Below are 16,296 nucleotides of genomic sequence, written 5' to 3' on the forward strand. Positions count from 1 at the left end.
AAAAAAAAATTACCAAGTGTCCAAAGATAGTAAAATTATCCAGAATGTGGAGAAAAATCAATCAATAGAGACCAAGAAATTACTCAGCTCACAATTTCTATTAGTAAGTTAGTAAAAAAAAAAAAATTTTTATAACTAAAATTTATAGTTTAAGAAAGAAGAAAACATGAGTGTTAATGAAACAGAATAAAAATGAGCAAAATGGAAATTCTAAAATTCTACAGAGAAAATAAAATTTCCGGGAAGAAAAAATAGATGCAATTAATGGGGTATTAGATGTTGCAGAAGAAACAGTAAACTTGAATACGTAGCAATAAACTATACAAAATTATACAGGAAAAATATGGAAAAAACCCCAATCATGCATCAGTGAGCTGTGGGACAAAGTGAAACAGATTAACATATGTGCAGTTGGAGTCCCTGGTGTAGTGGAAGCCAGAGAAAAAAAAATGACCTTGAATTTTCAAATTAGATTAAAATGATAACCTACAGTTCATAGAACAACAACAAAGCCCCCCCCCCCCCCCCAAAGTTCATTTTCCAGATATGAGAATTGCATGGGCAGCTCTAAAGTGCCTCATAAACGAGGTATAACCTGCTTTGGCCTCTGGGCTCCCAGCAAGCCCCAAATGCTAACACTGGCCATGCCTTGGAGGACAGGCAGGCAGGTGAGAATTGCTGAGCTGCTGAGACTGCTTAGTTCCAGAGCCTTAGGACCAAGGAAGGAAGGCCAGCCATCAGGAGAGGCTGTGTCCCAACTGGGCTTACATACTCTGAGCTGGGACACACCCTTGTACCTGAATAGCAGGGGCAGGAAAGTCCCCTGAGGGGGTAGCTCAAGGCCCCATTCTTATTAAGTCACAGTTCTCTGAGAGGTCACCAGTGCCAGGGGAACAGAGAAGCTGGTTTGACAAAAAGCTAAACAAGACAAGAGCCACCACCAGCTGAATGAAGGAGTAGATGCTCATAGGCTGGAACTCAAGTCCTTGCACTCCAGCAGCCTGTCCTTTCAATAGCCAGGAGCTTATCTGAGGTCTGTGGTGAAACCCCTATGCCCATCCATTGATATGGCCATATCCAATAAGCTTGCTAAACATGGTATGGAAAGGGTCACCTATATTGGCCTATATTTTAGGAAAATGCCATCTGCCACACCTGGAGAAGGCCCCTCCCTGGAAGGAGGGAGGAAAGAAAGGCCCTCTTCCTCTAACTTACAGTCACCCTTCCGCCCATGTGGCCAGGCTCTGCGAATGGCCTGGGGCCGGTCGGTCCTGGGTGGGGCTAGAGGCAGTACTGAGAAAGCAACAGAAGCAACAGACAGACCACCACCAGGATTTTATTAAATAAATGCTCAGTCTATGGCCAGGTTAGATGGACAGGTGTGTAGGAAGAGGAGGAATTGCAGATCACAGGCACCTCCCGTGCTGTGAGTAGTGGGACCCGCCCAGGGAGGCAGGGACACCAAAGGCAAGCAGGGTGCACAGGGCAGGAGGGGAGGGTGGAACCATTGGAGTCCACTCTGCATGTGCTGGGAGGGGCAGAAGAACCCCACATTCTCATGGGTGGTTCTGGAAAGCTCAGTGGTCCCAAGACCTCATACCTCCTGCCCCATTCTCCATTCCCAGCTCAGGAAGTGTGGGACTGACCAGCTGGTGGCTGGCCTGCTGTGTTACTGTCTTTCCAACAAGAGCATAGGTTGCGTGGCAGCAAGGAGGGGAGAGGGCCACATGCCTGCCACTCACATTTTCCACAAAAATTCAAGCTCCTGGCCACCAGTATGCTGGAGCCTCTTCTACCTGCCTTAGCTGGCATCCAAGTCCTCTCTCCAGGTGAATCGCAGATGCTGGCACCCAGGCGCCAGGGTGCTGGGTTGGCCAGAGGAATGGGGAGGAGGGCAGAGGTCTTCATGCTCCTTCAGGCAGTGAGCTCAGTGCTGGAGCTCAGGTTCTGATTTCCCCAGGAATTCCCTAGACCAGAGGACAACCATCAGCGAAATCCGAGTCCAAACCAGAGATCCTGTCTCCCCTAGTCCTCACACAGCCCGTATGAAGAGGAAAAGGAGCCCGAAGGACATCAGCCACAGCACCAATAGCATCACATAGTCACATCCTGACATGCAGGAAGAAAGACTCAGGTTATGAGCTGCTCTTCTTTAGAGCTATACTCTGGTCTAAATTTTCTATAAAATATTCCTTTTACAATAGGTAAAAGTCACAACCTCAGAGCAAACCCATCCTCTTTCAGCTCACTGTCCCTCTCAACAACCCAGGTCCATGTGCAAGGAATGGCAAACTGCTCAAGAAACGTAGCTTTGCCTCTGAACTTTCAAGGTAGCCAGAGAAGAGCAAGTGTGACGTACTCATGGGATGAAACCTGCTGGTGGCTGATTTGAGTACCCCAGGCTCAGAAGCCCCAGGAAGGGTGAACTCACAACCAGGAGCACAGCTTCCCTCCAAGAAGCAGTTGGGGACAAACATGCTTTTGAGGAGCTGGCCCAGTCCAGACCCATAAGAGTGTGTGTGTGTGTGGGGGGGGGGGGGGGGGCTCCTGTACACGGATGTCTGTGTGCTGGGAGCACCCCTATATGGGGTGTCTCTGTGGGTCTGCACAACCTGTACCACAGGGAGATCCTGGGAACAGTCCAGGAGGGAGGGGTGATAAACACTCTCAGCCCTTCCATGGGGAAATAAAAGGCTCTTGAATAGTGGTGACTCTTGAACCCCAATGAGGCAGCTTTAGGGGATGAGCCTGCTGTATGTCTGGCCTGAGCTGTCACCACCCAGGACAACATCCCTGTTGAGAACAGAATATCTCACCTCAGTATCCGAGGAAGCTCAGGACTCTTGTAGATGTATTTGTGCCTGTAGCCGAGCTCCGAGTGAAAGGGGATGAACTGAACTTTGAAGTCTCGGAAGCTTCGAGAGGGTGCAGCAATGTTGTAGAGCTGGGGAGGGAGAAATGGGCCAGTGCCCAGAGATGGTGGCCCTGTGGTGAACTTCCTGGTGGCCTCCCCTTCAAAAGGTCCGTCAGTGGCTGCTGCCTCTGCAGAGTAGTTCATGCCCCCCTCAAAAAGCACTGATGCCCTGCAACCTGCCATGGCCAGGGACCGAGGCGTTGGCAGGAGTCCAGCCCAGGCTCAGCCCCCTTGGCCTTCCATTTAAGACCCTATCTGTCCCCACACCTGTTTCTCAGATTGCCCCCCCCCCCCTTCCTTAGGGGAGAGTGAGGTCAATGAGCCAGCACCACAGAAAGAGCCACATGCCATAGGATGGGGTGGTGGTCTCAGAGTCTGGAGCAGCCCTGATGGCTCAGCCCTGGGGACTGGGATGGGTCAGGTGCCTCAGACTTTGCTGTGTGCCCAGATCAAGGCCAGTCAACAAGCTTGCTCACATTCTGTCCTGGCCCAGCCCCTCCCTCCTCCTACCTCTAGGACAGCCAGACTGTGTGCCCAGACCTGCTGGAGGAAAGAAACCTGGCACTGACAGACCCACCTGTACCTCTGGCCTGTTCTGAGGCCGAAGTAGCCCAGGCACCACTCCCTCTAGGCTGCCCCTGCCCCTCTTTATCACCATGGCCAGGCAATGTTGTCTCCTACCTCACACTCACCTACAAAGCTAACCCCACTTCCAAACAGCAAAGGCAAAGCAAATTCAGCAAAAGCAACTTGGGGATGCCCCATGACAACATGGTACTCCTCTGACATTGATCCAATCCCAAAGGCAGGAGAACAAATGAGAGGTTCTGTGTCAATACTACTGACTGGGACTCCTGAATTGGAGCTGGAGGATCTTCGTCGTCAAGGGGCCCTATCCTCCAGCCCAAACTGGCAGGCCCTCCCAGTTGAGTCCCTTGTAGTCATGTCTCTGTCAGGCCAGGACACTACTGTGACCTAGGAGACATTTGCTTATTTTTCATGCTTCCTCTTGTGGACGGCATTAGCTGTCTACCCCTGCCCCCCACCCTGCCAGCAGCAGGCCCCTCCTGCACATCTCCCTATGTCCAGTCCAGCCCGAACATGGGCCTGCTAGATGACCCCCACACCAGGGGCTGCACAGATACCTACCTTTCTGCCAAGATGGAAGGGCACGACTGGATCATCCTCAGCATGCAGGATGAGCAGGGAGCAGGAGATGTGCTTCACACTGTGGGGAGGAGAAAGGACTAGACCAAGATCCCAGGGAGATGGCTGGGTCTGCTGGCCCCCTGGCCCCACCCTTGTGTTTCATCATGGCGTTTAACAGCTCTAATTCTGCTGGGCTGCTGCTTTCTTTTTTTTTTAAAGGAGCCAAATGATTGTTTAAAGTTAAAAATTCCTAAACTGTCCAATTTATACAACTGTGGGAGACTTCATCAAGATTTCTGAGCCTGGCCGGGCGTGGATCAGTGGTTGAGCATCGACCTAGGATCCAGGAGACCACGGTTCGATTCCCAGTCAGGGCACATGCCTGGGTTGCGGGCTCGATCCCCAGTCAGGGACATGCAGGAGGCAGTGGATCAATGACTCATCATTGATGTTTCTCTCTCTCTCTCCCTCTCCCTTCCTCTCTCTGAAATCAATAAAGATATATTTAAAAAAAAAATTTCTGAGAAGTCCAGGACTGTTTCATCTAAACCAGAGGGCACACAATTTCCATCACTGAAACGGTCCTGGGCTAGTTCAATAAAATAAAAATGTATAACCATATACACATGGATTTAATCTTTGTCAGTCAGATTACTGATAAAGTCAGTCTCAGAAAAGTTTCTAAACTGCTATGTAACTAGATACAATTGAGAAACTCAAATGAAAATTTATATAGTGTCATTTCAATCAAAATTGGTGGGCTTCTTTTTATTAGAGAACTAAAAGTTGATTTCTTAGATGTTTCTATCAACATCTATTCTAGATAGATATCAATCAAATCGAGAGATTACCAAATCTGGCTCCTGCATATTTTCTGAAAAGTGAAAATTATTTTTGCCAGTAGACATTTTTTAAAAGTTAACAATATTTACAAACTGAATATTTTAGGTGGGCCAAGAAACTTACTGCAAATGAAAGTTACTAGGAATCTATTGGTAAAAGTACCTATACCCCCTAATTTTTCTTTAGTGTAGATAACATAAGGTCACTCATGAATGTTTACAAGTAAATGAACATTTTCAATAGGTTCACTTAATTCAAACCCTTCAGCAAACCACATAATAGGCTAAGTGTCTCTTGGCTGCCTCACAGGGGTCTCACGGTGAGCTGGTGGACATGACACCCACCTGGTCTTGGCGATTCCATACTGATTACTGACCTGGGGGCTCCATGAGGCCAGTGCCAGGACAAGCCTGGCACCTGGCAGAACCTGGGATGGGACTTGTCACCCCACAGGTGCCCAGACCATCTGGCAGTCTGTTTCTGCTAGTGGCACACATGCACAAACACTCTTGCCTCATTCCACTTCCAGGGTGGAGTGTTTCTGGTGTGTGAGTCAAACTTTGAACTGTCTACTTTTCAGATTTTCCACTGTAAGCAGTTTGTCTTACCTCTACCTGCTCTGGAAGAGGCCTAGCTCATATGCTTCACCTTGCCAAGAATTTGGCAACACCAAGAGGGGGCTCCTGAATTCCAGTGGGTGAGTGCTGGGCCCTGTGAGGGTGAAGTGCTGCTGGACCCCACAGCTGCCACCACTCAGCTGGGGGTCAGGGCCAGAGGCAACTTGCAGAGGAGGGCAGCACTCATTGCTGTTGTTATTTAGAAAACACCCAGTGTATTCAGATAATTCTTAAGTTCCAAAAAAACCCCCACAGTATTTACAAACAAAGCAGGTATTTTGCTTATAATATTTGATCAAATTTTAGTTTGTTTTATTTTTATTTTTAAAACCAAAACATTTGAGGGGGAAAATATGCTATTTTTCAATATTCTGTTTCAAAATGTAATTTTTAAATATCATTTGAATATTTAAAGATTTTTTCTTTTCCTTTTTTTTTTTAAAAAAAAGTTAAAACACATGAAGTAAAGATATCAAAAAGACAATGTCAAAAGAATATGAACATTACTCAAAGAATAAGTCCTTAACTAGAATATTTACTTTTGGTTTAGCTAATAGAAATATTTTTAATAATAAATTTTGTAACATCTTTTCATAACCAACATCAACCAAATGGCTGAGGAAAAGTCATGTTTTGAATAAGTTACTATTATGCTTTAACACCTATTCAGGAATTCTGGTTTTGCCAAAATACTTTCAAATAAAAGCCATATAGACAAAGTACTCTGCTTGCCCTACCACAGTACTCACTTTTCATCATTTGCAAACTTAATTCCATTGCTTGTAATGGGATCGAGGAAGAACCAGTCAAACCCGGGGAAGTACCGATATATCTGAAGGAAACATGAAAACAATGTGTGGAAGAGTTAACTGGCTCAGCTGGATGAAGTGTGATCCACACACCATAAGAGGGGGGTTTGATTCCTGGTCAGGATACATATCCACACTGCGGGTTCCATCCCCAGTCAGGGTGCGTCGGGAGGCAACTGACTGATGTTTCTCTGTCTCCCCCCTTCCTCTCTCTAAAATCAATCAACCAACAAAATATCCACACAGAAGGCCAAGGTCAAGGGTTCAGACAGAGGACACTGAGTGCCCAGGGGACACCCCTGCTTCCTAGAATACTGACCTGCAGCCCTACCATAGACCTGCAGCCCTACCATTGGGGTGCCCGTGCCCCTCTATGCCTTGACCACAGACTCCCTGCTCAAGAGGACCTCAGACCGGATGCAGCAAGAACTCTCCGCAAACGGGGTTCCTACACCTCAGAGCAGCAGCCTATAGATCAGACGTCCCACAGACATCAGGGCTGCCACCCCAAGGAAAATGAGAGCCCATACAACTTAGGAGAAAAGCAACATCAAAAAAGACTAAAGAGGACCCTTGGTCTGCAACAGAGCTGCGTGAGGTCAGGTGGGCTGACACAGAAAGCAGCTCACTAGGGAGCAGTGGGACAGAGGAAGAAGTAACAGGCCACAGAGAGGCCCCAGTGAGCCAGGCTTCCCCCCCAAGATACAACGGCGCGAGCCTGGTTGCTGAGCGCTGTCTGTGGGGGCAGCCAGTGAGGGTACCTACCAGCTCACCCCTGGGGAAACAGCTGGGGTAACAGCACCCAGCCTGTGCTAAGCCCAATGGGGCAACGGTGCCGGATGGGCAAACCATGCCATAGGGGCAAGGCTTCCTGTGAGTCCTGCTGCCCTAAATGACCCAGCTGTGAAGCCGTCCTACCTGGCTGTGACATTATAAACTTCCTGGGCAGCTCTGGAGTAGGCCAATGCCCAGAACTGAACAAGAATTAATTTTTAATAAATCTGTACACATTTTAATATTTAAATAATTATGATTACTGTTTTATTTTATACTTACTATAGTCACTTTATCGTAATTATTTTAATGGAAGTCAGTCAATATTTAATAAGATCTGTACTTGCCACTGAAAACGGATGGCTCTTGGCTTCTTCTCGGATATTAGTGAATGGAGATTCCAATATAAGGGCATCTGGAGGCGTCTCTAGATTAGTAATATAAACAGGAAACTGTGAGATAGGCAAGAAGCCCAGACAAAACACAAGTTCCATAGCCCCCAGGAGGGCCCGTGGGAGGGTGGCTCCCCCAGAAAAGACAGTGGAACCTAGGGTATTAACCTGGCCAGCACCCCCTCAGGCCTGCCCACACAATTGGCATGCAAGAAGCACCCACACAGAGGACCTCCTCTGGTGGCCTTGTGTCACTCCTGAGAACTGTATCTGCTAAAGCTGCTTATTTGGAGCCCAGTTCCTGGTGAAGCTGCACTAGCTGCTCAAGAATCCATGGCGGATGCAGGCTTAGGTCAGCTGAGGGTCTGCCCAGGTCCTGGCCTCAATACCCAGCTCAAAGGGCTCCATGAGGACTCGGAGCACAGTCACCATGTTGCCTGGACAAGCACCCACTTCACAAGAACTCACAGCAGGGCCTGGAACACAGCCAGCGCCCAAACACTCTGCCTGCCCTGAGGGAGCCCCAGGACCAGGAGGAGCCTATACCCACACACATAAGCCCTTACCTCGCTCACAGAGGCGCCGTACCAGATTTGTTGCCACTCTGAAAAGACAAAAAACCAGTTTAGTTGAATTTTGACAAAAATTGTTTTACACGAGATTGTTCTAATACTAGAAAGTGACCAGAGAAGCCGTGGGGTCTGTGAAGCAATTGGTAGTGTTATAGGGAAGGGGGTGGGGGGACAAAAACGCTCCACGACTATGGGTGGGTCCAGCTGCCCCAGCCATCAGCCAACCCCTCTGACAAGGATGGTGATGACAACCACCCTTCATGTCTCCAAGGCATGTTCTGTAGCCTCACCAGGAACAGCATCCTTCAGGCTGCGCGGCACTGCCCCTTGGCTCACACCTGGTCGGGGTGAGTGCTGCTGAGACAGGGCCAGCAGGGAACAGGGCCGCCCAATCAGCTAAGAGGAGGCTGTGGTCTACCTGCACAGTTCTGGGGGCTTCTTGTTGTCCCAAGACCACACTGGGCAGGTCCTTTGCAGACAACCATGGCAGGATGGCCTGCTCTCCTCCTCCCCACACCTGGGCACTTCTCTGAGGGCACATGGGCTGTTGTCCCCATGAGGACAAGCCAGAACGCCCTGTCCCAGACTAATGCCCAGCTTGCAGGACCCAGCCCAAATGCAGCACGCTATCCAAGGTAAGCAGCAACTTGAGAATGGTGTCGCAGCCACTGCACTGGAAGGAAAGGCAGCAAGAAAAGACAAAGCTGCCAACTTTCAAAAACACACTGAACCTCACATCAGCAGAAACAATTCAGGTGACCCCAAATGGAATGTTAAAGTGCTTCCTGTCTTGGTACTACTGCCTCCCCCGAGTTCTCTGGTAAGCCAAGTATGGCCTATGTGGCCCAATTGTTATAAACTCCCCTGGCTTGCAGTGATCAGAGCCCTGGATTGGGGCTTGCTGGCCAGCACATGCAGTCCAAGACCAGGGGATACGGAGCCCAGGTACGTCTGAAGCTTGAACCCCATCTAGTCTTCTCTGCTCTGTCTCCCCAAGGGCAGAAACTTGGACTGGGGAGAGCCTGCCCATCCTCTCTGAGGAGAGGAGACCACCCTACAACTGCCCATGTGTGTCTCGAGTCACTTCTTGGATTGAGGAGTTAAACTAGTTCAAACCCCTGTGGTCTCTTGTGGCACTTCATCCCCTGCCCTACATGTGGACGAGAGACAAGGCTTGTTGGAACTAATGGTGCCACAGGATCCACAGGCCACCAGGGTACCCTCAGGGAGTGGAAATTTGCCCCATGAAGACATGCTCCCCCAAAGGCCATGTCATGCTGGGAACTCTTACCCAGTGCCTAGGGAGTGGCCCCAAATATACACGGGGTTGTCTCCACTTCTTGCTTTGATCCAGTCAAAAACATGAAGTGCGTCATAGGTCATGCCCCGTTCTGACGGGGTGCCTATAGAGTCACCCCAACCTGGTGGAGAGAAGCAGAAGAGAAGGAAGTCAAACCCAGTTCACTGAACCTCTTGAGGGCAGGTCCAACCCTCCTCTTTCTTAACAGGCAGGCCCAGGCAATTAGGGGCAAAACAAATCTCTGATGTCACCACCATCACCATCCATAGCTCCACATGCAGGTTGTCTGGACAAGCCTGTTCCTACTTCTCCCACCTCCTTACCCAATTACATCCCCTGAACCCAAAGGCTGTCACAACCGAGTTCTGATAAGCAGCAATGCAGAAGGGCGTGGTCCTGCTGGGACATCAACCTCCACCAACGCTGGGGGCTTGCTGGTGGCTGGCCCAGGATGAGGGGCCAATGGACTCAGGAGGAGAGGCTCTGAGAAACAGGTGGGTGACAGGGTAGGTGGGGGAATTCCAGGCTCTAGGCAACTCTGTAGAGAGGCAAAGGCTCCAAGCATCTTGTCTGCTAACAGAGAAAAGCCAAACATGTCTGTCTCCACTTTGGGTCCTACCCAAGGGCCCTTCCACCCAGGCTCCAGGAAAAGTAAAGTGCCCTTGTCATTTCTACCAGCTCAGCAGTGAGTCATCATCAAATGATCTGAAAGTATCATAAGGTTCAGAAAGAGCAGATTCTGCTGCATAAGCAAAAACCCACAGAATAAGTGGGCACAATAAGCCACCTCCCCTGGACATCCCAGACACCAGATTAGGAAAGAAATCATGTGAGAGACAAAATAAGACAGAGGCTCAGGGCACAAGCGGGAGGCAGGGATAGGGAGAGACACTTATAAGTGGAACATTCTCTCTTGTAGGGCTTAGAAATGAAGAGACTCAGTAAGAATTGGTATACTAGATTTCATTTCTTGGTAGAAGCACAGGGCGGAAAAGCAGGAAGGCGGCTGGCATTTCTCATTATCCTGAGGGCTACAGAGTAGAGCAGGAACAGAAAGCCCTTTTTAGCATGGAGAAACAGATGAATGGGAGAACCACTTTCCAGATCCTCATTTCAGAGTTTTCCCCAACCCTAACTTTCTACCTGACTGACGGGTCCTCCACGGAAGAGCGGTTCCTGTGGTAGGCAGAATAATGGCCTCAAAGAGGTCCACAGCCTCAACCTGATCCCTGGAACCTGTGAGCATGTTGTTATGTGGGAGTGAGGCAGGTTAGCAAGAAACTAGGAAAACTCCCTGGAAAGTGGAATGAGGAAACTGAGACAAATGGCTGGACAGAAGGCCAGAATGGCTGAGCAATTAACAGCCAGGTAATAAATCACAAGATCTATCCTTCCCAACCAAAGATATCTAAAAGAAGGTGGTTTAAATCACCTTAGAGAGACAGATAACAAAAAAGAAAAAGGGCCCGGCCGGGCGTGGCTCGGCGGTTGAGCATCGAATAGGATCCAGGCGATCGGGGTTCAATTCCTGGTCAGGGCACATGCCCGGGTTGCGGGCTCACAGTCAATCAATGACTCATCATTGATGTTCCTATCCCTCTCTCTCCCTCTCCCTTTCTCTCTCTGAAATCAATAAAGATATATTTAAAAAAAATAAAAATAAAAAGGTAAAAAATAACCAGAAAACGACCCAAGATGTTGGGGGCAGAGAAGCTGATCATGCTGTTGACCGTGACTATGAAAGGGGGAGGGCACCTAATAGGAACAGGACTATAGCTGTTTAATGATTATTCACCTAACTATAGATAAGAGGTTTTCTTACAGACCCTGGGAAACTGGAGGATGTGCTGCAAGAAGAAAAACAGCAGTAAAAAGATAAAGAGACACCTTGGGGCCTGGATGGGTCTATTGCTCAGAAAAGAAAATGCACTTTGAGAACAAAGGACAGGATGCACTTTGATTTGGTTGCTGTGTCTAAAGCCTGACCCCTTCTGGGAGTTTGGCTCAGGAATGCTGACCATTCTCAGGTCCCAGGAACAGGTAAAACTGGGTTTTAACACCAATGAAAATTACTTTGTTATGAGACTTCAAGATCCTGGAAGGAGACACACGGACCACAGACCCTATAGCCATCCTCCCGCCACCACCACCCACCCTCTTGCATGCAACCTTCCTTCCTTATTCCTATATAATCAGCCAGCTAGTAAGGAGAGACAGAGCAGATTTTATGTGAACAAATCCCTCTGTTTTCCCATTTTGCTGGCAATGTTGGAATAAATGCTCATATATGAGTCAACCTTGTCTCTGCTTAACTGGCTGAAGTAGTGACAGGCAGCCCAGACCCAGCGTGTCCAGTTTCACAGACCCCAAAAGTCAGGTTCAGAGTAATGCAGATACAAGGGGCCAATAGTCAAGGAATGGGGGCAGTGAGTAGCTGGAAAAGGCAAGAAACCAGATTCTCCCACAGAACCTTCTGAAGGAACCAGCCCTGTCAACACCTTGATTTTTAGCCCAGAATCTAAGGACTTTGGACTTCTGATCTCCAGAACTGCAAGGTAATACATTTGTGCGATTCTAAGACAGTAAGTTTGTGGTAGTTTGTTACACCAACAAGAAACTAACACAACACCCATATCTTCGTTCTGAGGATATGGACAATAGTGCCCTTGAAGAAGGTCAAGGTAAGTCAGCCAGGTAGCCTTCAGCCCTTTACTCTCTCTAAATGAGGCATGGGGAGGCATACACTTCTCACACAGCTGCTCACTACTAATACAAAGTATTTTCCTGGCTCATTGAGGTAGAATGTTCTTAGCTTATATCAAACTGTGGGTTCTTGATCTCTTCATTGGCAAGCCCTCTGATTTAGTCAAGAAAGAAGAAATTCTGAGGGGGCAAGAACAAGAATCTTTCTTCTCTCATAGCAGTTTTTTTTCCTGTTTTCATAACTTCAATAAGACAAGCTCTCCTGAGTATAAAATGTATCTGATATCTAGCTGCAGAGTCTTGAGTCCAATAAAGAAAAGAGCTAGAATCTTCCGCATTTAAAATGTTGCTCACAGAGGGCATGTGCTAGGGTTCCAGGCACCAGTACCTCTCTACAAGAGATACGCCCCTGGCTTCTGTATGCAGGGCACTCATTGAAGAACCTGTCCTCCTCCTCCTACCTTCATACACAGTTACTACAGGTCAGGAACCTGCTAGTTGCACATCAAACATTAGCTGGAGTGAGACCAGCTAGTAAGCCAGGACAAGCAGAATAGGGAAACTGAGATAGTTAAACAGCAGTTTGCAGCCATCTAGAAAATCTAGATGCCAGGCAGTCTGCAACCACCTAGTACTTGAGAGTAAATGGTTTGCACTTCTCCTCTCCAGAGGGTAATTAGCTTAAATCACCCTACTCTGGCAGATAGCAGAAATCCAATTAGTGCCCTTTGCCGACCACACCGAAGGACAAAGTTAAGAGAATAGATCTTTTTTTTTAAACCTCACCCGAGGATATTTTTTCCATTGCTTTTGGTGTGGGGGGGGAGGGGGTTGGGGGTGGACATCAATGTGAGAGAGACACATCGATTGGTTGCTTCCAGCTCACACACTGATTAGGGCCAGGGATCAAGCCTGCAACCAAGGTACACACCCTTGGCCAGAATCGAACCTGGGACCCTTCTATCTGGCTAGGGCATAAATCTCATTTTGTAAAGTCTGCATACAGCTGATGAATATTCTATTGAGATCCTCCCCTAAACACCCAGATTTTAAAACCCCTCAAAACGAAGATCCCAGCATGCCCATTCCCAGGAGCATGCCTGAGCCTTTCCCTCCCCCTTCTCCTTTCCCCACAGGCGTGCATCTCCTAAACTCTAAGGAACCCCACGAGGCTTGCAACCAGGGCAGCAATGGGAAGTGGTAGTTCATCCCAGGCAAACCCCCTTAACCTGTCCCCAAAGCCCCCTTTTTTCTGACTTCTTAGTGAGCCAAAGTAGGCCATCCTAGGCTCATTTCCCCAGCTCTTTCTTGTTTCACTGTCCCCAGCTTTAATAAACATCCTCTAAAATTCACTTGGACTTATGTTGTGAAATTTTTCCTGCATGAAGAACCCACATACTACCAACAGGAAGAACCACCAAGAGTCAGGTCCCCTGTCTGGTAACAGGAGGAAGTGGGAGGGCCAGGGGATGCAATTTGAAAAGAACTCTCACCTCTGTAGTCAAAGGTGACCACGTGGTAACCAAGGGAACTCAGCACCTGTAAAGAGAAAAAAAATCCATATATCCTGGACAGAGGGTAACTTGCCCCTTACGAAACTCATCATGATTTCTATCTCTATGACCTGCACACAACGGAAACTTTATAATAAAGATTTGTCATCATGTTGTCCCAATCCTGGTAGGATCTTTTAAAACCCCAATGCCAACACTGATACCCTCCACCTCAGCAATGTGAGCAAGAAGCCTCTCCCTTGGCTCAGAGAGACACCTACACTTCTGCATTCAGGGGCTCACGACAGGGTTTTTGACCATCCAGCAACCCAGGAGGAGGAACTCCACCTGCAACCTAGCATATCTCAGATTTTAAGCTTTCATTGAATCTTTTCTGTCACTAAAAAACCCTCTAGACTGAGTGATTTCTCTCATTAGATCCCTATTGCAGCCTCCTTCCTAACCACCCTCCACCCCTGAGGGTGGCTCAGGTGTGCCCAGAGTCATGTGGAAGCCGCCAGCCACCAAGTCACCCAAAGTCACCACTGGGCCTTTGCTCCTTTCTCCTTAGGCTGCCCCAGGGCAGCCTGCAGTGTGTCCTTCTAGCTCCCAGCCTCCCGTGGATCCTACAGTCTCCAGAGCCACACCTGTTCCTGGTGTGAACCATTCCATGAACAGAAACCTCAAAATAGGACCTACAGTTTTCCAAGCATCCCTTTCCTGACTTGATCCAATCCACACAGGGAAACAAGTGCTCCACAGCCCAGAGCAGTCCACCCGGTATATGGTGGACAGAGCAGTGCCCGCACAGTACCAATGTTCCCACACATCTGCTTACGCCCCTCTCTGTCCTGCAGCGAATGCAGATGCCCCTCCGAGAGGAGGATGAGGGAGATGGGCACGGTAAGCCCGGACACTGGGAGCAACTGCACATTTCAGGCTTCTAGACCCAACACCTGACGAAGATAAAGACTAAGTAGAAGGGAACGTCTACAAGCTTGCCTGCAGTAGCCCCCCTTGTCTGGGGAAACCTGCTGGGCTTCCACTCAATGGGCCTGAAGTCTGATTTAAGTGCCACCAGCACTTCCTGTGGAGGTGAGAAACTTCTGGGCTGGCCCAATTCCTGAGCATGCAAGTTGGGAGTAAAGTATAGCTCCCCGACCCCTCTGTCCTCTCCATTCCTTTTATATGTGAGTAACATACTTACAATTTCAAACAGCTTTCATGTAATCAGCCAACATCTGGCATAAGATCCAGAAGGTGCATTTATCCTGATTTTGGAAACTACTCCTGGAGGCAGCATTATAGGAAGCACTCCATGGTGGAGTCATCCACAGAGGCAGTGCTGGAAAGACCACCATGATTAACAATCAAAATTATTAGGGGACTCCCTTCTATTCATGCCACCTGGGAAGAACAGACAGGAACAACACTCGAGCAATGCCCGCTCCGTCACAGACCCTGTAGACACTGTCTGGACACTGCTCCCTCAGTCATGCACTGTGTAGACACTGCTCAGTCCATCACAGACCGTGTGGATACTGCTCTCTCCGCCACATACTGTGTCATCCTCACCTACCTTGTAAAGCTCCACTCGGTGGTCTCCTCCTCTAGAGTGTCAGGGAGAAGGAAACAAGAATAGGTGTTAGTGCATCTTCTCAAAGAGGCAGGCCCAGGGTCTGAAGCATCTGGGCCCTTAAGGACTTGGTCCCCCAAACCATATGGGGAGAGGTCAATGGTGGACAGGTAATCTCCTCCTTGGGATACCCTAAGTAGCCCCGAGCTTGCCTCTAGCAGTACTGTGCCAAGCAAGGGATAGTCTTAGTGCTTTGGAGATATTTGTTAATTATTTTATTTTTATTTTTGACTAGGTAATTCATATGTTCAGTACAAAATCCAAAAGACGCAAGAGGATACACAGCAGACTCACCCACTCCTGCCTCAGCATCCAGCCCCTCCTTCAGTCTCCTATTGCCCAGGGACCACATATAGACAAAGGCACTTCTTTACTTGCAGAGAAACACCCACACAGATCTACTACCATAGGTACCTCTCTACCTCTCACTTTTAACTCAATAAATCACAGCCCACACTCAACTACATTCTTTTTAGTGATGGTCGTTTTGCTCATCTCGTGGTCATTTGACTCTTTCCCACCTGCTGCTGACTTAAGTTTTGCTGCCATGGCCAGATACATGTGACCCATGTTTGGGACTCGTTCCTACACAAGGAACTATTAGTTGAAGGTGTGCAATCATAATCTTGACAATCGCTGCTGAGCCCTTCAGAGAGCCCTCGCCTTTTACCCACAGTATGTGAGGATAGCCGTCTCCCAGTTACTCTCCAACAGACTAGTTTTTGTGGGCACTTTTTATTAGAGGCTGAATAGGTTTTCACTGATCTGAATTATTTCACAGGTCTGTATTTTTTGTCCAAGGACCATCTATCCCTTCTTTCTGTCCAACTGTTTGTCAGTTGTTACTGTGACAAAGTGGGAACAGGACAGCCTCAGGACAGGGCCACCTCAGGACAAGAAAGCATCTGGCAGGTGGGCTCACCCTCTCCAGACTTCTCAGCTGTTTTCCTTTTTTATAATGAGCATTTTTGGCCATTTTGGGTGTGTATGTAGGGTTAGGGGAGGGTGTGTCCTTGGGAGAGACAAGGATGAGATGAAGGAGGAAACCAATATAATGCAGAAACAAAAATACAAAGAAATGAGTTTCAAGTCCA

At 48.3% G+C, this 16,296-nt stretch overlaps 1 protein-coding gene across 5 annotated transcripts in view; it reads right to left on the minus strand.

Moving 5' to 3' along the window:
- Positions 1 to 1,316: 1,316 nt before the first annotated feature.
- Positions 1,317 to 16,296, minus strand: part of ABHD12 (abhydrolase domain containing 12, lysophospholipase) — a 60,530-nt gene continuing 45,550 nt past the window's right edge. For all 5 annotated transcript variants that reach the window (XM_081148718.1, XM_081148722.1, XM_081148721.1 and 2 more), the window contains 9 exons: positions 15,146 to 15,176; positions 13,567 to 13,612; positions 9,362 to 9,491; positions 8,065 to 8,102; positions 7,454 to 7,533; positions 6,273 to 6,355; positions 4,064 to 4,142; positions 2,817 to 2,944; positions 1,317 to 1,967 (listed from right to left, as the gene is read on the minus strand). In XM_081148718.1, the coding sequence (XP_081004844.1) occupies positions 1,928 to 1,967; positions 2,817 to 2,944; positions 4,064 to 4,142; positions 6,273 to 6,355; positions 7,454 to 7,533; positions 8,065 to 8,102; positions 9,362 to 9,491; positions 13,567 to 13,612; positions 15,146 to 15,176 (655 nt within the window). In that variant the 3' untranslated portion in view covers positions 1,317 to 1,927. The remainder of the gene's footprint in view (positions 1,968 to 2,816; positions 2,945 to 4,063; positions 4,143 to 6,272; positions 6,356 to 7,453; positions 7,534 to 8,064; positions 8,103 to 9,361; positions 9,492 to 13,566; positions 13,613 to 15,145; positions 15,177 to 16,296) is intronic.

The sequence above is a fragment of the Miniopterus schreibersii genome (assembly GCF_964146895.1).
Source record: "Miniopterus schreibersii genome assembly, chromosome: 10".
Classification (NCBI taxonomy): Eukaryota; Metazoa; Chordata; class Mammalia; order Chiroptera; family Miniopteridae; genus Miniopterus; species Miniopterus schreibersii.